The 21105-nt window shown below is 42.4% G+C and overlaps 4 protein-coding genes across 5 annotated transcripts in view; 2 read left to right on the forward strand and 2 right to left on the reverse strand.

Moving 5' to 3' along the window:
• Positions 1–70: 70 nt before the first annotated feature.
• On the forward strand, positions 71–1881 carry LOC121689565. Its single transcript, XM_042069463.1, has 3 exons — positions 71–116; positions 772–1209; positions 1345–1881. Exons 1-3 carry the CDS (start codon positions 93–95, stop codon positions 1834–1836), a joined length of 954 nt encoding a protein of 317 aa, XP_041925397.1. The 5' UTR covers positions 71–92; the 3' UTR covers positions 1837–1881.
• On the reverse strand, positions 1852–5586 carry LOC121689561. Of its 2 annotated transcripts, none has more exons than XM_042069457.1 (12): positions 5550–5586; positions 5364–5441; positions 5189–5272; positions 4621–4966; positions 4156–4438; positions 3821–4054; positions 3630–3715; positions 3429–3533; positions 2967–3137; positions 2688–2852; positions 2317–2558; positions 1852–2195 (listed from the first exon to the last, which is right to left on the reverse strand). In XM_042069457.1, the coding sequence occupies exons 1-9, from the start codon at positions 5576–5578 to the stop codon at positions 3027–3029; spliced, it is 1356 nt and encodes a 451-aa protein (XP_041925391.1). In that variant the 5' UTR covers positions 5579–5586; the 3' UTR covers positions 1852–2195; positions 2317–2558; positions 2688–2852; positions 2967–3026. The 2 variants fall into 2 exon arrangements, with proteins under 2 accessions (XP_041925391.1, XP_041925390.1); XM_042069456.1 differs by having other exon boundaries at positions 2944–3137.
• Positions 5587–11114: 5528 nt separating this feature from the next.
• On the forward strand, positions 11115–12534 carry LOC121689572 (SPRY domain-containing SOCS box protein 2). Its single transcript, XM_042069472.1, has 2 exons — positions 11115–11829; positions 12286–12534. The coding sequence occupies exons 1-2, from the start codon at positions 11154–11156 to the stop codon at positions 12438–12440; spliced, it is 831 nt and encodes a 276-aa protein (XP_041925406.1). The 5' UTR covers positions 11115–11153; the 3' UTR covers positions 12441–12534.
• A 1241-nt stretch (positions 12535–13775) lies between these two features.
• The window catches only part of LOC121689549 (retinal guanylyl cyclase 2-like), a 30722-nt gene continuing 23392 nt past the window's right edge, over positions 13776–21105 (reverse strand). The window contains exons 10-19 of the mRNA XM_042069413.1: positions 20843–20986; positions 20268–20416; positions 19908–20071; positions 18081–18273; positions 17643–17817; positions 16934–17032; positions 16676–16770; positions 16312–16397; positions 14663–14762; positions 13776–13907 (exon numbers count right to left, since the gene is read on the reverse strand). Of these exons, the coding sequence (XP_041925347.1) occupies positions 14672–14762; positions 16312–16397; positions 16676–16770; positions 16934–17032; positions 17643–17817; positions 18081–18273; positions 19908–20071; positions 20268–20416; positions 20843–20986 (1196 nt within the window). The 3' untranslated portion in view covers positions 13776–13907; positions 14663–14671. The remainder of the gene's footprint in view (positions 13908–14662; positions 14763–16311; positions 16398–16675; positions 16771–16933; positions 17033–17642; positions 17818–18080; positions 18274–19907; positions 20072–20267; positions 20417–20842; positions 20987–21105) is intronic.

Genomic DNA, 21105 nt, shown 5'->3' on the forward strand with positions numbered 1-21105 from the left:
AGAGCGGTGTATCCCCGCCCCCTCCCCCCCGAGTCGAGGTTGCCAGCTAGGCTGCAGGATCCAGCAGGAACGTAAGCTACAAGGAGCTTCAAATGGCAAGTGACGAGTCCTACACAGTAAGTTTTTTCCCTGTTAATTATGTTTATGCTTCATGAGAGATGGTTTGCGAAGTAATTATCTATGGCAAAAAATGACTAATGGCTATTAGCCAAATATAATTGTAAAGATGTACTGTAATACCACATTTCAGTCGGAACATAGATTGTTTTCATACACTGCTAAAATGACTTACCTTCTAGCTAGTGGTGTGATATAAAGCTTTTCATGAACGCATTTAGCACGGGCGACCATGGAAAATCTTGTCTATATGTACGGAAGCATGGGGCTTTTAGCCTATACCTACAAGCATGGTAGAATATAGCATTCAAAAGTCGAGGGTCATTCCATGGCAATGAAATGTACACGTCCATAACGCTAAAATATGTGATGTGAAAGATTACGTGACATTCTACTACTTTTGGCTGCATGAAAAACAAGTACAAAACGTTCCAAGTGGGCCAAATAATTCACATCATAGGCTACAATGTGCTTTTCATTGGTGTTATGGACGTTACAAAAAGTTATTTTACCGTGGAATTGCGCCTAGTGCTTCCAAACCAACACTAACTTACTGCTTCCAAACCCCCAAACCAACACTAACTTACTGCATAGCTCAAAAGGTAGAGAATGTTTATTTGGAGGTAGCACTTGTACTGCTCTCACTTGTTTCAGCCTGATGCAGACCTCAGTTATGAGGTGCCCGCTGTCCTAAGTGACTCTGATGAGAGCTGGCAAGGTGAGCGGAGGCGCAGACAAAGGAAAAGAAGAGTGAAAGGGAGAGGGACAAGAGAAGAGCGTGCAGGTCTTGGTCCAGGAGACACAGAGCAGAGAGGAGAGAATCTAGGAGATGGACCAGGTGGCAGAGGCCAGGGAGCTGGAAGAGAGAGTGCAGATGTTTCAGGTGGAAGAGGAGAGTGTGCAGGCCCTGCATCAGGTGACAGAGGCCAGAGAGGTGGAAGAGGTCAGAGAGGTGGAAGAGGCCAAAGAGGTGCGAGAGGAGGAGATAATGCTGGAATTGGCAGCAGAGGAAGGAGAGGGAGAGGAGGTAGAGATGCAGAGGAAGAGAACAGAGTGCAGGTGATCCAAAATGACCGAAGGGTACAGACAGAGGTTTGTGTTACCAGAGTATGCTAAACATTTGATAGACTGCAGTAACATTATGGCTTGTAATAAGATGTCACCATTTGTAAATGCCAAACTTTCTTTTGTGGTTTGTTTACTTCTTTTGTGGTTTGTTTACTTTAGGCACTCATTCAGGGCATGAGTGAAGTGAGGCTACGAGCACTAGCAACTCAGGTCTTCTCCCGGAACCCTGGATTAGTTTTTGATGCACTTCCTTCATTGGACAGCACAACCCCACCTAACGCTGCTCTTCCATGGTGCACCTGTGGGAACTGCAGGGAAATGGCCACAGATGCTGAAAGGAAATGCTGTGGCCAGGGGCCTGAAAACTGCATCAGCAAATTGGCACATTTTGATCTGTATTGTCTGGAAGATGGTTATTTGCGTATCCACAGAGATTACAGAAATGATGTGTTGGTGGTAGCTGAAGTTAGAGAGCCAGGAGATGATAACAGACAATTTAGGTATGCTGCTTATCGTCAATACATCTTTTGGCAGCATGGGTCACTGGGTCAGGGTAACCGTCGTGTTATTCCCAGCTGCTGTATATGGAGAATAAGGGACAAATACCCCGACCCCCAGGGCCAGTACACTGGCTTTGTATGCACCATTTGATACCACTCTACCGTGAACTGTTTACTTCCAGTTATTTATTGTTGTATATATATACACAAGTTGTTTTTTAATTTGTTTGTTTGTAAAGAGCCTTCCTCCTTTTTTCAATAAAAAAATATTCAGAATAACAATGCTATACTTTTTACTATGTAGAGAAACAGTAACAAAAATGGTCTAATAATAAAGGTTACACAGAATAAATAGATAACTAAACAGCTGCTCTGTACTGTTGAGACGTTTTAGTCTGGAATTATTGATAAGCAGCTCGTGACACAAAAGGTTGCATGGCAAAGAACATGGTCAGGGTTGTGAGACTCTGGAAACTAGGCTTCACGGGTCTTCAGTCTGGAATGCTGATACTGAGGAGAGCAAAATAAAAAGTTAGTTTATTTCAAACTTGGATATGTTATGCATGACATCTGACTTGGTGTGTGGCATGTAGCCGAAGGTGCAAAAGAAATAAATTGGCATTCAACCTACCAAGACCTCTCCTGACTTGGGTGTGCAGGAGTTCCTGAATGGTTGGTGCCGGCACAGGGGGAAGTAGGCTGTACCTTCGGGGGTCATCAGGTCGTAGTGTCCTCCGTCTGGGCATCCCCTTACCAGCTAATCTCTTTTGAAGGATCATAGCTTGCAGTTCTGGGATGTAGCCATACGTCTTGGATGCCTTCAGAGTGTAAAGCATATACCTGCGAGCATTCTTCTTGTACAGCCTCCTGTACCTGAAATAGAAACAGAAAGGGGAGGGAAGAAGACATTTACATTCCAAGGCCCATGTTTTATAGTGTTCCAATGGTGTAATATGGTATAATTGTTCAAAACAATAGCATAGAAATGAACAAGTGACTTACTGTTTGCTTCCATCAGATTTGCACAACTCTGGACGGTCCTTGTGGTAATTGTAGTCTATCGCTGCAAGGAGCATCCTGGTCTCAAAGACAGGAGGGCTAAATGCTGTGCGCTTGCTAGCGTACATTAAAATATGGTTCTGGAAGGACTCCAGATCAGCAGTAGACCTGTGGGGGGTGGGTGAGAAGAGACATTTTGTGGGATTTTGAAAATTACTTTCTAGCTACAGTAAATTACTTTCTAGCTACAGTAAATTACCTAAAGTGTAGGTATTTGTGGACCTCATTAAGCCACCGCTTGTTTCGAACGATGCTCTTCAGAGCCTCGTGTGCCATGGAGCCTCACTCAAGCCACTGTTGAGCTCCACCAGATTCCAAGTCTGCATGCTGGCAGCCTCCCAGCACCCACCTGTGTTCATTTGTGACATGATGTAGGAGCCCAAGCCACAGCTCCTAGAAATAATATAGAAATATAATGTACAGACAAAAACAAGCATGCACATTGTACATAATTCATTGCTAATGATGATGCTGTTTGTACAGTAAGTACTGAAATCTAAGTGAGTCACATGATTGACCACAATGACATCCCTGGGTAACTACCTAATGAATAAGCCAATATCCAACATCAAGGAACCATCCAACTTATTCTCTTTGCCAACAAGGTATGTCTAATAAGACTGCATGTTAGTTTCAGACAAAAGTCTTTAGATGATAACTATTTGCCAAACCATAACAACTTACAAGGAACTCTTGGTAAGAATCTGCTGTTTTGCAGCACCACCAAAAGTGGTTGACAACATCTTTCAGCCAACTGCTCAAACTGGACTGACCCTTGACCTGTGAAGCCTGGGATAGACATAACAGTAATCATTATTACATAGCTCAAATTAGGGTAGATTGTCATGCAGAAAATCAAGCCATAGAAATGACAGCTGAACTTACAGCATAAATCCTTTTTGCCAAATTCTTGGCCCCATGCCACATATCCAAGCTGTGCTGCAGGCCAAGGTCTTTGTACTTTCCTTTGTCTTATTTGGAAAAACAACATGTACAATTAGTATAGTAATGCCCCAACCCCTCCAAAAAAGTTGTTCTAATTCTACAAGTAACACACAATTTCAGTGCCAACTTACTCATTAGTGCGGAGATCTGGACATGGGCATCAGTGCAGACCTCCACTAGTTTGACTTCATTCAAAAGAGTGTCCACTGTCTGCACAAATGCCTCTCTCTCCATGATCACAGAATTTCGCCCAGTCTCCCTTTTGTCCACAGTGATGACGGAGATGATTTCCCTGGATTCGTTCTCCATGGCAGTGTATGTACAGTACTGGGCGCAATGTCCAGGGCTGTCCATTCTTCCATCCGCTATTCAATTTGTAAACAAGAATCAAGGATTTTCACAGAACATCAAATTGACATAACACACTACTCTAGCTTAAATGAATAAAACATGTACAAAACATTACCTACTATCACCACATCTTTGTCTTTTAGGCGATGTATTGCCTCAGCCCTCCTCTCCTCCCAAAACTCCTTTACAGTGTCTATACCGTACGTGTCCTGAATTGTGAAAAAGGAACTACGGTCCACCATCCCCATGTTCATGAACTGAAACAAAAGCGAGACTTTGGCATAGTTGCTTCCTGAAAGTAGAATGTTGCTTGCCAACATGAAGTTCCCTGCCAGCATCCCGTACCTCACAGTGGGCTGTGAGCTCCATCTCCATACAGTGTGGCCAACAGGGCAGGTCTGACAATAAATGGAACACAACTTAGGCTATTTATCAAATACAAACATAGAATTGCTTCCACTAAGTGGAACTACAACTCTGGAAGCTTAATTGAGTTTCACAAAACCACTGTCAACGTATGACCATTGCCTCCAACACTAACCGACACTTATTTGCAATGTAGTATGATTATAACACCTACCCATTCCATGATGCTTGCAGTACCCCTGCGCGTAAGGGAAACTTCAAATGGAGGGCGACACTGACACTCCACTTGGCTGACGTCACATGTGTATGGGCATCTTTGGACTGGAAGCACAAGGAATGTTGCAAGCTGCTTCAAACAGTCCTCATAAGTGATGGAGGCCCGTTTCCCAATTAGGTCATCTTCAGTCATGACGCACAGTGTATCAGAAAAGTCAGGTTGTTGAAGTGGAGGTAAGGTGACTGATGGAGGCTCTACATCTGGGATGTCATGTACTGTCTCACTGGCATCTATCACAGGCAGATTGTCAAGGCATGGTGGTGCCTGCAATGCTCCACCCAACCTAAAGACATGAAAGATATATTTCCCAATTACAGATAGAAAGCAATCAGATGAACAAATTAAAAATGGCAAATACAGAGAGGGGGTTATCTTTGAGGTACTACAGGGACCAGGAATTCTCTAAAGCACTAACATATTTTATCTTTATGTGTTTACGTATTTCATTGAATGAATGTCTGAGGGTGTATTGTGAATAATCTGTGAGGATCCAATGGTAACATACCGAATACAAATACGAGGGACATAGTCCTCATCTTCACTGTCATCTGCTTCAATCTCCTCATCATTACTGTCACCCCAATCAATTCTGGCAAATTTGATAGAAAATGATATTGGTTAATTAATACACAGCAGAACATCTTGTTACACTATATACAGTCAAACCCAGTGGAACTTACACACTGTTCATTAGGTCATTTATCTCCTGCTCATTCATGAGCTGGGTTTCAGCATCCTGAATGCTCATGTTCTGTAGACTAAAAGAAAACAATTCACCGGTCACAATAGATTTTTTTAAACGAGTACATGTTCAACATAATTTCTTATCATTAGGCATATTAGGAAGCTTGAGAGGCTTTATCTACCTTTCCTCCAGAACCTCAGAGGCATCCATGGTGCGCTCATCCTTGAATGGGTAGCCTATCCCTTTTCACTACATGGATTAGCTGCCAGATACGTGAAAAGAACAAGTGGAGAAACATCAAAGCGATGCCTTGGCCTATACTTGGTTGGATTTTGTAGTTACTGCAAAATGAACACCCTTGTTGCTATGAAACTGGAAACAATTGAACCAGGAGACTTTGTCACGTACAAGACAAAACAGAGCAGATGTCTGTTAGCCAAATGTTTGTAATATTTGTGTTACACTGACACAACGTAAGCTAACGTTAACGAAGCTTCTGAATTCGCGGCCAACATCAAATCCATAGTTCTAACTTTTTAGCACCAAGTAAAAATGTCCAGGTCAACCACAAATAATTCCACTATTTTTTATTGCTTAGGCCTATAGCCTACATACCACTTCATCAGCTGTAACTAAAAACTTTAACTGTAACAGTTCAACTGTTCAAACTGTAGCCTAAAGTTAACTGTAACAGTTCAACACAAGCAAAACATTGCGAGCACTGTTCATACATTATGTCTTTTCAAATCAATGTCTTGACCTTTACCGTTTCATGGCTTCTGCTGAGAAACTCACCACACTGAACTTGAATCAAGCATTCTTCAGAACGCAGCTGATCAACCCGTCTACTTTCACTTTCAATGAAATCCACTATAAACGGAATACACTACTTGCGGCATGATATTCGGAAAGATGTGAAGCACAAAACCCGTCGTCATTGTCGGCGGCCTGTTATAGCCTACATAATGGCCTGTGTAATACAGAATAGCCTACCTCTGGCCGACAGGACCCCCCCCTTAAAAACAAATCTCAGCGGATCTATACGAATTGCGTGAGTCTCATTTTCAAGTCGAAAGAAACGGAATTCTGTTTAAAAACGGAAGAATCACACCCCAGTGCAAAAATAGCAGTGTGTTTCACTAATTCACAGATTTGGAGAAATGCAGAGACCATTTTCCTCACAGAATCAAAAAAGTATATACAGAAAGGTTCCATAAACATTTAAGTGAGATCAGCCATTCAGACACCTAGGCTATTCCAAGTAGGCTACGTGGTTAAGTATAAATAAGTATTAAGTATATATACTTTTTTGATATCGTGAGGGAAATTTGGTCTCTGCATTTAACCCAATCGGTGAATTAGTGAAACACAAACAGCACACAGTGAACACACAGTGAGGTGAAGCACACACTAATCCCGGCACAGTGAGCTGCCTGCTACAACGGCGGCGCTCGGGGAGCAGTGAGGGGTTAGGTGCCTTGCTCAAGGGCACTTCAGCCGCGGCCCACTGGTCAGGGCTCGAACCGAAGTCCAGAGTGCTAACCAGTGGGCCACGGCTGCCCCCGTTACCAACCACGGCCTGTAACGCCTCCCTGAGGGGAGTGAGGTGAACAGTCTGTGGTTGGGGTGAGAACAGTCTTTGATGATGCGCGCCTTACGCAAGCATCGCTTGCCCTGGATGGCCTCGATGGAGGGGAGTGAGGACCTGGTGATGCGTTGCGCAGTTTTCACACCCTCTTTCTGGTCATGGGCAGAGCAGTTGCCATACCAAAAAGGTGATGAAGTTGGAGCTCATAAATCAAATATTCAGTCACAGTGTAGAGCTGCACCTTTCTCAGTTCCAGGGGTGTGAGGAGATTGTTCAGCTCATTCGTGGTCTTGAGCAAGGTAGTTGTTCTGGGGAGATATAAAATAAATAAATGAATGAAAAGGGATTTGAGATGTATCTTATTTTTGTTAGGGTGAATTACATGTGAATAATACAGTGTTGGGCAAGCTACTTGGAAATTGTAGTGAGCTAAACTATCAGTTACTCTGCCATGAATAAAACTTCACTACACAAAACTACCACCCCAGTCAAATGTAGCAAGCTTAGTAACACAAACACAGCAATAGGCTAGTTCACTACATAGGAAGCTACTTTAAATTGTGCTAATTTCACATGACTAAAGTGTAGCTTGTTTGGCCAAGCTACTTCATATATAGAAGTTAAGCTATTGAAAAGTTACTTTATTCAGGAAATAGTGAAGCTACCACCAACACACGTATTACTAGCTACAGTCTGTGCCACAAATTGTGTAAAATTCGCCGGCCAATGTTATACTAGTAATATTTCATTCATTTCTACAATAGCATTCTTGTGTCAGTTGTAATGTAAGTCAGTGTTATGGAATATGACTTATCAAGTCTCAGTTCATAGCCGGGTGAACACCTGAACACCTAGCAAGTAGCCTAGCCTGCTGGCTATGATTTACATACAGTAATAACAAAGATCCTTGCTCCTTTTCAACTCTCTGGTAATATTGCATTCACAAAATACAACCAATATACAACACGATAATGTTAAAAATCTTACTTGTGAAAAGTAATCCCCCAAGCCCTGTTTGCGATGGTCCGCCGATTTGAGCAGGAATATGCTGCTCTGGCATCTTGTTTCTTCTGCTGCAACTATAGCGGCTGCATTTCCTGTTTCCAGCAGCCAATGCTGTGTCTACTCTGGCACATAGGCTCTGGCATTGCAGCAAATTAGAGTTCTCAACGGGCCTGAAAATTACAAACTGACCCGACCCGGCCCGTAGCTTTTAAAGCCCGGACCCGATGTAACCCGACACATCAACATGAATTATCTGCCCGAATTATCTGCCCACGGCCCGACGTAAAACATACATTTTGACTGTTAAACCCTGACTTAGGTGAAGATTCAACACATTAGCGTGACAATTTACTTAAATAGGCTACATGTCGTTGGGAAGCTTAGTTTATGGCCGTTAATGTGAGCACGATAACTTAATTTTGTAAATTTTACCAAAGCGACTGGTTTTGCCTTGCAGGGTCACATATTTCATCAGCACCTTACATTTTGAGCATCGCACATAACCTGTAGAATTTCCATCTGAATCCAGCACCACTCCAAACACTTTCCAGACCTCTGATTTTCCCACTCCTGTAGTAGCGATGGTGAATTCACCTGCGGCAAGTTTACTTTTCACCAACTCCCATCTTCTTATCCAGGCTAAAGGCGGCGTCAGGTCTGCCCCTGTCCCTCTCCATAATGCACGTTGCACGCAGTAACCAGACTTTCTTTACGGTGAACAGCAGCGATGATTAATAAATGTTTTTTTTTCACTGAGCGGAAAAGATTAAGCCCGAGGTCCGACCCGACCCGAGTCATTTGCTTATATTTTCGACCCGAACCTGCGGGTCCCGTCAGGTTTGTCGAGCCGACCCGACCCATTGAGAACTCTACAGCAAATCACCCAGTCGTCATTTTTTTACTTCCTACGTCAGACGCAAAGTTTTTGCGCGTGGCACACGTAAAAATATGACACTCAGACGTCTATTTTTTACTCCTGAAGAAGTTAAAAAAATCTACATGTGGAGGCGTTATTTTGACAAACATTATGTCCTAAACGGCTTGCCATACCAACATAACGTGACGGATAGGCTAGATGTATTTCTTCACAAAAGAAATGTCAAATAATAATGAATTGAAAGGAAGTAATAATAGACCACAGCCCTATTTCTATCAACACCAGTGATTTTTATAGATAAGGATTAGGCTTTAAAACAGATTGTCAACATTTAGCCCACTATGTCGTTTGGTCTGTTTTTGGCTGCATACATGAAGGCCAACGAGCAATGTTTTTCCCCCTGGTTTGAGGTAGTACTCCAAAAAATTCTTCAAAGATGGCAGGTCTGAAAATATCTTCTCCATCATAAAGTTATTCAATTAGGCTAAACATAGCCTAACTCAAAACAGCTGGTAGGCCTACTGTTAAGACTATGCCATTTTAATATGTAAAAGTGTCAAATGCAGCCATACTTAAATTCTGCTTAGGCTACTGTACTTTTATTAACATATAATACTCAATATTATTGAATCCTAAAGTTAGGATATTATACCCTTTACAAACGACCCTTAAAAACAGCCTCGATATCAACACTGTAGGTTATCCCTATAATAAACGTTGACCTTGTAATAGATTTTTCAAAATTCCTCCCAGTCTGACCACACAAAGACATTAAGCAGAATGACTCGCCCGAACTTGGCGTCACCGTTTCCCGCGCCCTTGGCACGGAGGCCTAATCTGACCCCACGCTGTGATGGAGTGTCCCGTTCCCGCCTTTGAGGTCGCCAGACAGCGCGCCTGGACCCTCCGGAGTCTCGAACAGCAGATAAGGCAAAGCCTACGACGCAAGTAAGCACAGATAGTGCATGCATATAAAAACACTTAACACGGGTCATTTAGTCATTCTACAACTTGCATCACACATGCTCCGTGAGGTAAGAGGTAATTCTACTTTTTACAAAATGTCCCGTTAGGTTCATTTATAGTTATGGTTATGGGATTTTGCAGACGCCTTTGTCCAAAGCGACATACAAATACAAAAACAACATAATATTTAAAATATAACAGGGAACATCAGAATGTTGGTCAATAAGGAGAATAGCAATAATAAACAACAATGTCAATTCAATCAATAGCCTAATACAATAAGCAATGAAAATGAGGGGAAAAGCAATAATAAACAATAATGTCCATTCAATCAATAATATAAAAAACAATGACATGGTAAGACTATATTAAGGAGAATAGCAATAATAAACAATAATGTCAAATTAATCAACAGCCTAATGGAAATAAAACAATATTATACAAACCATAACGCATAAGAAGCGCTTAAAGAACTAAGTGCATGTTAGGAACAAGAATGTCTTTAGACCCCTCTTAAAACGACCCAAAACTACCCCAGGAACGGAGAGCACTGGGCAACTCATTCCACCAACATGGAATGACTGAGGAAAAGAGTCTTGAATTAGACCTAGTGTTGTATGACTGGTCGACATAACAGACGCTCATCAGAAGACCGCAGTGGGCGGTTGGGGAAGTATGCCTTGATTATTGAATTAAAATAACTAGGAGCAGATCCAGTTAGTGTCCTATAGGTCAAAGTGAGAGATTTAAATTTAATTCTGGCTACTATAGGGAGCCAATGGAGAGTAACTAGGAGAGGAGTTACATGTGTCCTCTTTGGCTGATTGAAGACCAGGCGTGCTCCAACATTCTGAATCAGCTGTAATGATCTTATTACACAAGCAGGTAAGCCAGCTAATAGTGAATTACAATAGTCCAGCTTAGAGATGACCATGGTTTGAACAATTTGTATTTCCAGGAAATGGAAGTGGTAGGCCTATTGGGGAGGAGAGCGAATGCACTGTCAAAAATGGTCTTATATGTTCTTAAATGGAGACAGACAGACACAAAGGCTCTTACAGATAGCTGCAGTGTAAGAAGATGGGGAGAGTGATTTGAACTTTTGCAATGTCTGAAAGACTGAATGAAATAGATGGAAAAAAAAAATGTCCCAACAGGAAAAACAAACAAACGTGGGATCTTATCCTGAGCACATGATGTTCTTTGTAGCGAAAGGTTTTAAAAAGCATCAAACACGATTATGTGTGAGTTTATGTGTGTGGCTTACTTTTATTTTCCCCAGGATCAAGAAGAGTCGGAGAGAATTTCACATCACCCAGACTCCATTCTGTTATCTGCCCTGTGTGTGGATGGGTCTCTCTCTGTGCTGCCAACTGTGTGATAGCAGCACCGCCAGGAATAGCCGGCCCGCTCCCTCCTCTCTAATGAATCTCTCCACCACTCCATCCCTACGCCTCTCCACACTCCTCCACTCGCCACCCATTGCTCCTGGCAACCCATGCTCATTCTGGAGTGTGTCTGAGACATCCCCACACCTGCACGTGCGCGATGGTGGAGCGTGTGTGTGGCGTCAGCCTGTGGAGCAGAGCAGTGACGCCATCTGGTCCATTGGTGGGATCAAGGAGGGGCTTCACCTGTGGGAGGTGACCTGGGAGGCAGACCAAAGAGGAAGCCACGCCCTCATTGGTGTTTCCACCAGGAAGAGTCCTCGACAGGTTTCTGGTTACACTGCACTAGTGGGCGGAGACTCCATGTCCTGGGGGTGGGAGCTCTCATCCAATCAGCGATGGCATAAAGGCAAGGAGGCAGGCAGGTATCCTGCTGGGGCGGAGCATCCAATGGACATTCCAGCTTGTGTAGTGGTGGCAGTGGATGCGGACACAGGAACTCTGGGATATGTGGTGGAGGGCTGTTATCTAGGTGTGGCCTTTACTGATCTACCCAAAGGGGAGGAGCTTTTCCTGGCTGTCAGCTGTGTTTGGGGTGGAGCCAGTATACATCTGCGCTACCTTGGCGGCATATCTCGTAAGTGTAGACATCATCTCTTATCATTTGTGAAATGTAGGAGGGACCAACTGTTTTAATAGCATTTGAAATGTTAAACCAGCCCCTGAAGGGGCTCCAAGAAAGTTCAGGAAGGTTATACGGTGTAATCATCCCATCTGTCATTTTCAACATACTTTTAGTCAACAATATCGTAATTTATGTAGTATTTAGTAAGTTATGTAGTTAAGTCAGGTCCCCTTAGTCTTAGACTAGTCTTTCATTATTTTCTGATCAGTTGCAGTTGCTTGAAAGCCTTTCAAAGTCCTCATTGTCATCCCTTTCTCTGTTTACACAATTCAGTCCTTTATTCTCTCCTCTCTTCATCAGCTGTGTGTCTATTATGTCAATGAAATAAAATTTAAGCCTCACAGGAAGACAAATTGTCCGTGTTAACCTCTTTCTCCACTTTGTTTTTTCTCTCTCCCTCCTGCCTAGGTGACCCTCCTGCACTGATGTCACTCTGCAGTTTGTCCATTAATCAGACTTTAGGGCGGAGCAGAGCCTCCTTGACTAATAGGCTGCCCCTTCCACCTGTCTTGCAGCATTTACTACAGGAACACCAGTGGCCTGTAAATACCAGTGGCCTGTAAAAAATAAATTAAACAGTGTTTCGACCTATTTATTTAAGCTTATTTTCCTAAAAAAAAAGTAAACTTCCTTGAAGTTCTTTTTGATGAGTGACATACTATGTATGAACTCAATGCAGTATGTAATCAATGATATAGTATGGTCATATATTATGATGTTTTTGTACTTCGATTCAAAATTAAATTGTAAATATTATGATTAATAAATATGAGTTTTTTGCAGTTTGTTGTTTTTGTTGAAAATGAGCACAGCCTTCTCACAGATTTTCTGCTAAATCAGTGGGCTTAGTCAGAGTGAGTGTTTTAACAACTCAGGGTCACATAGTTACATTGGGTCAACAATTTCAGACCCTTACAAGTTTTCCAAATTTTGTTGTGATTCAGACTCATCTTAAAATGGATTCAATTATGTTCTCAACAATCTACACACAATACTCCACAAAAAAAGCCAACGCTTTTCATTTCCAGGATTTGTTCTGTCCTAAATTACATAATTTCCAGGGTAACACTAAACTGCTAGTAAGGAGTTACCCGTGAGATGTGAGCGTGTGTGTGTGTATGTGTGTGTCTTGAATGAGTAATACTTGGAAAATACACCTGGAAGTCTACCAACCTTTATTTCCACATATATAAACAGCAAACCCTTGAGACTCCTATTCACACCTGCAGAGCATAGAACATAACAGCTCAGCTGGTCATAAGACTACCTTGAAAAACTAAGACTGGTCTGCAAAATGATCATATGCGTGTGCGTACGTACATTTGTGAATCTAACAACTTATAAGAACAGAGCATCATAATTACATTTCTCAAGAAGAGGAAACATTGTAGTAGCAAAATGGATATCTGTTATTCACATATATGAAGTATGTGAATCATATATAATTTGAATCACAACAAAATGGATCATTTCAAGCTTAAATTACAGAATTATAATATGCTAAATATTCACTTCAATACAAGTATATATACATTTTGTAAAGAGAGTGCAGACATGCATGCATTATTATAACCAAAGACATCTACATTTTCCAGAATGCATGTCACCTGTTCCCATTGACACCTGAGTGGAGCACAACTAAGTGGCATCCTGAGATTGGCAGAAAGTAGGAAACATGGCAGACCTTTTGTTCTTTCACTTACACATACATTTACTCATGTATCACACACACATAAATAAGATCACTGGGTCTATAGCTGCAGCAGTGATTTTGTTTTTTGTAATTGTGTGCGTGAGGGGGACTAGGTTCAGTTCATCAGAACAACAGAGACAATGGAGTATACAATATGTGTGTGTGTTTGTTTATGAAATACAAATGAAAGTGAATTTTGTGATATGGTTGGATTTGTTGTGGAGGGCACGGTGCTTCACACATGAGAGTGCACATACAGTAGTTTAAAAAAACCTTTCCATTCCTCTCTTCTCCAACTTCCCCCCTTTCCTGAGATGGGCAGTTGATGCAGAGGAATCTGTACATGAACACACAGACCACAAGAAACAATTACTTAACATCCATATATGTGCCTATAATTTACTGTAACTGTGCTTCAAGTCTACATTTAGCCCTTACATTTTGTGTGGTTACATCAGCCTGTCTGCATTAGGATAACTGTGTTGCAAGCTGCAATTTTTTAAAACATTTTTTCATTCTTGTCAGTTCGATGATGAGGAATAATGGGACATGGTTTGTGAAATTGAATAACAGAAAGATCCCTTTCTCTGTTTACACAATCCAGTCCTTTATTCTCTACTCTCTTTATCAGTTGTGAACTAAAGTTTATACCATGTCAATGAAATAAAATTTGAGCCTCACAGTAAGGCAAATTATTCCAGTGTTAAAACCTCTTTCTCCACTTCGTTTTTTCTATCTCTCCCTGTCTAGGTGACCCTCCTGCACTGATCACTCTGCAGTTTGTCCATTAATCAGACTTATGGGCGGAGCAGAGCCTCCTTTACAGTTAGGCTGCCCCTCCCACCTAGGCTAGGCTACCTATACTTTACTGGAGCTTCAAGTCTATGTTTATTCCTCATCATTGCATTTTGTATGTTTACATCAGCCTGTCTACATTAGGATTAGGATTGAGGAACAGAAAAAAACAATTAATGAAATATAACAAGTGGAGAAAAGTAAAGCATTAAAGGACGACAGTAGAGAGAAACAAATAAAAGGTCATAAAATAGGGGGATGGACAGAGAGGGAGGTATTAAGAGAGGAGGGCTGCACCTTTCCTTTTCAACTCTTCTTATTCTGATTCTGTCTATCGAGGAACTTCTGTCTGCGGTCGGGAGGGAGATCCTCCAGGCTGATGCCATGATTACTCGCCCTGAGAGAGCGGAGGAGTTAGCTGACAGCCACAGACTACAGACCAATATAGTGCACTTAATACACATACAAACACAGCCAAGCCTAAAAACAAGCTTAATTACAAACATGCTCAAATTTATCATCTTAGTTTACTACTTTAAGTTGTACGGAAGCATATTGCTGCCAAACTAAAAAAAAGGCTCAGTATCACTGTATCAACTGCCAGTTGCTCAACTAGGCCCCCTCACAGAGCCAATTAAACTGATTGCACCTGTATCAACTGCTTTCTGCTCAACTAGGCAAACTCTCTATGTTAGCGTGTCTCTATCCAACTTCATAATGCGAAATATATATTCAAATAAGAAATCCCGGTTGGAAACACGTGAAATACACATCAAAAATTTGAATGCGCATCTATATTTGATTCTATCTAGAGGGGGGTGGATTAACTCTCGATGCGCATAAGATATAATGCAAATAAAGTTGATGGAAACGGTTTATTCGCATCGCGTGACGTAACCTTCAGAGAATCTCAGCAATCTCTTGCGCTGCCCCAACATTAGGCAACTTGATGTGCTCTCTTGCTTGTTCCCATAGAATAAAACAAACTGAATACACACATCGGTGCACAGTTGTTTTGCTGATGCCAACGTTTTCGGCAGCAACTCTGTATGCGGCACATGTCGCAAGTTTAGTTTTTTACATGTCTGCAGGTATGCCTGCTTTAACAATAGCATGATAGGGGAAAACATCATTCCAGCTAAGCATTCAATAATGGATACTGAATATTATAATATAGTAGCCTATATGTGTAGGCCTAGTAAGCAAAATTTAGGCATGGCTGCATGTGACATTTCTACAGATCAGAATGACATAAGCCTAACAACTGTTTTGAGTTTTAAGTTTTGGGACCTAGCAGTCGGAATTGTCGTTTCAAAGTCCAAATTTGGTACAGGGACTTGGTACCTGATTGTAACGACGCACTAGGAAATTGGCACCATTTGGCCTCTTTAGGGGGCGCTGCAATACAGGAAGTGAGCTTGTATCTCAGCAACGCCTTGATGTACTAAAGCCAAACTTGGTACAGGGACTCAGTACTTGATTGTGAGAACATGCACGGAAATTGCTGTACTTTGGCCACTAGGGGCGCTGTAATAAAGTAAACAAGCTTATATATCAGCCATTCTTTATCCAGTTGCCATCAAAGTTGCTGTGAGTGCTTGCTCATGCCATGGCAACGCCATGCCTGCTAGTGTACTGCTAGGCCCCCACATTGCTGCTTGCGGCTATATTTATTATTATTATTATTATTATTATTAGAACTCGATTACATTTAATGGAGCAAAGCCCATTGGCAGTGTCAGTTGCGTGTCAACGGCAAAAGTTCTAAAATGTTTCTATTCTTGAGCGTCAAATGCATAGATGCAAATGTCTTCGCCAGTGGGTGTTGGCCTAAAGTGTAGTGCAGGTTTCTGCACACGAGAAACAAAGCAGAGATAAAGAATATCATCTGACATCACATCAAATCTCTATTTTCCATTCACACAAACACTTTCAGTGTGTCATACCCTCCAGTGAGGTCTGGTGGTACAGGTAGTTCTTTGGTGTAGCCCTCTCTCCCAACCAGCCAGTAGGTGGTCTCATGACCCTTCCCCTAGAGTGACACATCAATACACTTCCGTGTTTAAATTTTAGTTTACTCATTTAAGTGTGAGTGTGTGAGTGTGTGAGTGTGTGTGTGTGTGTGTGTGTGTGTGTGTGTGTGTGTGTGTGTGTGTGCGTGTGTGAGAGAGCAAAAGACAGACAGAGAGAGAGAGTGATATGTGTGATATGTGATATACTCAAGTGTGTGTATGTGTGTGTGTGTGTGTGTGTGTGTGTGTGTTTGTATGTGTGTGTGTGTGTTTTGTGCATTGTTTTGTGCATACATACCTTTAGTTCCGTATTCCCTCTGACAACAATCTTATAGCCGAGCTTCAAGCTTGTTAAAATATCCACTATGCTCTGATTCATATGGATCCTATAGGCTATAAAAACACAAACACACCACTCATTACATACACACACACAAACACACAAACACACACACACACACACACACACACACACACACACACACACACACACACACACTACTTGTTTAAGAGAAGACTGAGAAAATGCACTGCTGCAGGTGGTGTAGACACTCACGCAGCCCAGTGGACTCCATTCGGGAGGCGGTGTTCACTGTGTCTCCAAAGAGACAGTAGCGTGGCATCGTCAATCCCACCACACCTGCTACCACAGGCCCTGAAAAAGAGGGAAAACACTTGCTTAGGTTTAGGGTAACAGATCTAAACATTTATTTCACTTATTTTTCACCTTAAACTAAGAAGTTTTCAACAGATACCGAACAACAGTGCTGCATGCACCTAATTTTCACACTCCATTGTGCCTTAAGGAAGTGGTAGGCCTATGTTCCCCCAATGAAGGGATGTTGGTCAATTATTTGGACTTTGTGTGGTACCTCTAAGCCACTTTTGGACTTTGTTTAGGATTTTGTCCAGACTTTAACAGGGTTAACAGGCTGTAAAAATAGTATGCACACCATTGTTTGCTCTAAAATAAACAATTTAACACAAACTTCTAACACAGCCTTCTTCAGGTGGTCAGAAACAGGCTGGGGTCCAACACCATACCATACCATACCATACCATACCATACCAAAAACCCTATGACTGAATGATGAGACATTTTTCACATAGATCTGTTTCTCAAGGTCACCGAGTACTGTCAGTACGAAAAAAACGAAATAATCAGTTCTACCTAGCTCGAGTTGTTCATGTGTGAGAACATGGACACAAACTAATTCATCATGTGAAGTGACGAGGGATGTGGTCGGACATGGTCTTGGAGGTACCTGAGTGCAGTCCGATACGGATCTTGATCTTGACATCGGGCATATGCTTCATACGGAACGTGCCGATGGCATGAAGGATGTCCAGAGCCATGTTGGATATCTCCGCTGCATGCCGGTTCCCATTTCGATTTGGAACACCAGATGCCACCATGTACGCATCACCAATGGTCTCCACCTACAAAAACAGCAAACACGCGCACACACGTGCACAAACACACACACACACAAAGTTATTACATTTCATTCCTTCACATTATAAACAATAGACAAAATTGCTTTGCATATACTATCTATACACACAGATTTACATCATGGTGTGACAACCAGAAATAAGAATGTGTATGAATATATCTACACACACACATAGTACATACACACATATCACTTAACACAAACACAAACACAAACACACACATTCTGGTATCACTCCCCACACACCTTGTAGACATCGTGTTCGCCGATGATGGCATCAAAGATTGTGTAGAGATCACCGAGCAGGTCCACCACCTCGATGGGCTCGCTGAGGGCTGAGATGGTAGTGAAGCCCACAATGTCGCTGAAGTAGAGTGAGGTGTCGTTAAATCCCTCTGGCTCCACCGGCTTCCCCAGCTTCAGGGCCTGGGCCACACTCCTGAGAAAGGGAAAGAAAGAAAGAGAGAGAGGTTTTATTACCCATTTATTGAATCAATCATCAAACCATGGCATCACAGCTCCGTTTGACCACATGATGCACAAGCATCCTGTTAGACCCACATGTATTAGATCCCCAGGAGGCCTACTGGGACTACCCTCCCCAACATCACAGATAGCCCCCCACCTAAAAAAAAGAGAGCATGATGGGGTGATAAGAAAGGCTTAGACCTCCTGAAACTTTATGTCATCAGGACGTGTTGGCACCGCAAGCCGTAATCCTGTACGCACTGTGCATACATTGTATAAGAATACATTGTGTATAAGAATACATTGGTGTAAACTTTGTCACGACATGATAAGCAATTTTGGGGCTTAAAAACGTTCCAATTAGACATATAAATCATTCAAGCCTATAGTGCTCATGTAACCTGCGCGATTCAGCCCTGCACACGCCCGGACTCGAACCCGCGAACAGCAGCACCTCGGATCGGGAGGCGAGCGCGCTAACAATTGAGCCAATAGCCCAGGCTACTGGCTCGCATGCCAGCAGCACTCTTGAGGCATCGGGGAGTGAGGTTTACCATCGTTCCACAAGCACAGCTAAGCTAGCTGGCATCCGTTACACCCATCATGAAAAGAAAACATCTGCTAAATATTTTTCAGGTGTTAAACAGTAGAAGGCACACTGTTCTTAGCGGTGATGCTGACAGCAGTGAGATTAGGCATTGCATCCTCTACAGTGACTCTGTTTGGAATATTTCGCCGTTTGGGTTTCAAGATGGATAAGATTCAGTTAATGTGCAGAGTATGGATCATCTAAAAGTTTGGGACAACCAAAACAGCAGTGCAAGGTATTTAGCATGTTGCAAGCAAATCCTTATTGTTAGTAGGTTACCATAACTGTGTTTTCTCCATCACAGGGATTCCCAACGTGTGGTACGTGTACCACCGGTGGTACGTGAGCTGCCACTAGGAGGTACAGTACGTGAGATGAAAAGGGCAATGCTGGAAAGGTGTTAAAATTAACTTTTTAAATCTTATGTAATTAATTAATTAATAAATACCGTAAATAATTTTGAATTGGGTTATAATGATATGGAAATGTGAAATTAAAGGAAATCATTTGTAAATTCTATAGTAGGCTATGTTTTCATTAAAAAATAAGCTACTCACAATGCACGTGATTTCCTGCGGGCAGCCAGAATATCTGGCGCGATATAGTTTTGTGGAAAAAGAAAGCCACTTGAGGATTTTTGGACAGAAGCAATGGTGGCGCACTCATCCCTAGTGGCCTGGGCCACGCATGGTGCATACTATGGAACCCTAGCGGCGCCCCTGTCAGGAGGTCTATGTCCCAATTATTTGAATTGACCAGGTCATACCGGTCATCAGTTGGAAAGCAGTCCTTTAATTAATTACCGTTTTGCATTAGAAAAAAGGGACTCGGAGAGAGAAAGACAAACAGAAAAGGAGAGACAAAATAAGAGAGAAAATGAAAGGAGACAGTAAGGGAGAGAGGGAATGAGAGAGAGGGAGAGAAAGGGAAGGAGGTGGAGTTGATACTGAATCTTGATGTCATTTTTATCAACACCTCTGTGAACAGAAAGGTCAGTAATGTGTGTGTGTGTAGACCTGGGTAGCATCGCTGCCACTAGCTTGTCCGTCTTCTGCCTCTCCACCTCCAGCTCCTCGGTCCTCTCCCGGATCAGGTCCTCCAGGTTAGATGAGTACTGCTCCAGCATCCGCAGCATGGAGTCAATGATGTTCGTCTTCTTCCCTTTATTAACCTGCTTAAACTGCACGTACACACACGCACACACACGCACACACAAACGTTACAATATCTGCAAGATAAATCCTTCAGGAAGAATACAAGTGTGCAAGACAATTGGTTTGTCTCTATAGGAGAATGTGCTTGGGTGTATGTGTTTGTGTAGTCATGTACAAATGTGTGTGATCTGTGATTTGTCTGTGTGTATGTGTGTGCATTACCTGTTTGAAGACTTCTTCAAATGTGGGTCGTTTATCAGGATCTTCACTCCAGCACTGCTTCATGAGCTGGATGCATTCCAGGGGTGCATCATCCAGCGACACCTCCGGTCGACACAGCGGGGGAGGAGAGCGTAGCTTATTAATTACCTCTGCAACACACACACACACACGTTTCTGTTTATGGGAAAAGTCTTTAGACGCCTTCTGATACATACATACGGTACATATACATACATACATACACACACACACACACACACACACACAAATGCACATCATACATACTGTACACATGCACAAACACACACACACACACACAACTGACAATGAACTATGCACAAATCTATCAATAACTCCAGGAACACCTCAAACATTCCTAATTATTCATCTCTCAAACACCATCCACAAACCTGCCTAGATACACCTCCCAAACACACAGAACACTCACCAAACAATTAACATGAAATACACACACACACACACAGTTTCCCACTCAACATAAACCCAGATATACACACATATATAAAGTCCACACGCACCATACACGCGTCATATACACACGCCTACGCCCTCACCTTTGGCAGGCATGTCCATCATGCAGAAGGGGGCAGAACGCGTGATGACCTCCTGGATGATGATGGCACAGCTGTAGACGTCTCCAGCAAACGTGCCACTGGCCCTGGGGCTCCGCAAGAGCTCTGGAGCTGTCCAAAGCATGTCTACAGACAGCATTACAAGAGGGTGAATGTCTGTGTGTCTCTCTCTCTCTCTGTGTTTGAGTTACTGCATGTCCAAATGCAACATAAGAGCTTGATACAGCATAAATACAAAGCTGGTG

The sequence above is a fragment of the Alosa sapidissima genome, chromosome 18 (assembly GCF_018492685.1).
Source record: "Alosa sapidissima isolate fAloSap1 chromosome 18, fAloSap1.pri, whole genome shotgun sequence".
Taxonomy (NCBI): Eukaryota; Metazoa; Chordata; class Actinopteri; order Clupeiformes; family Clupeidae; genus Alosa; species Alosa sapidissima.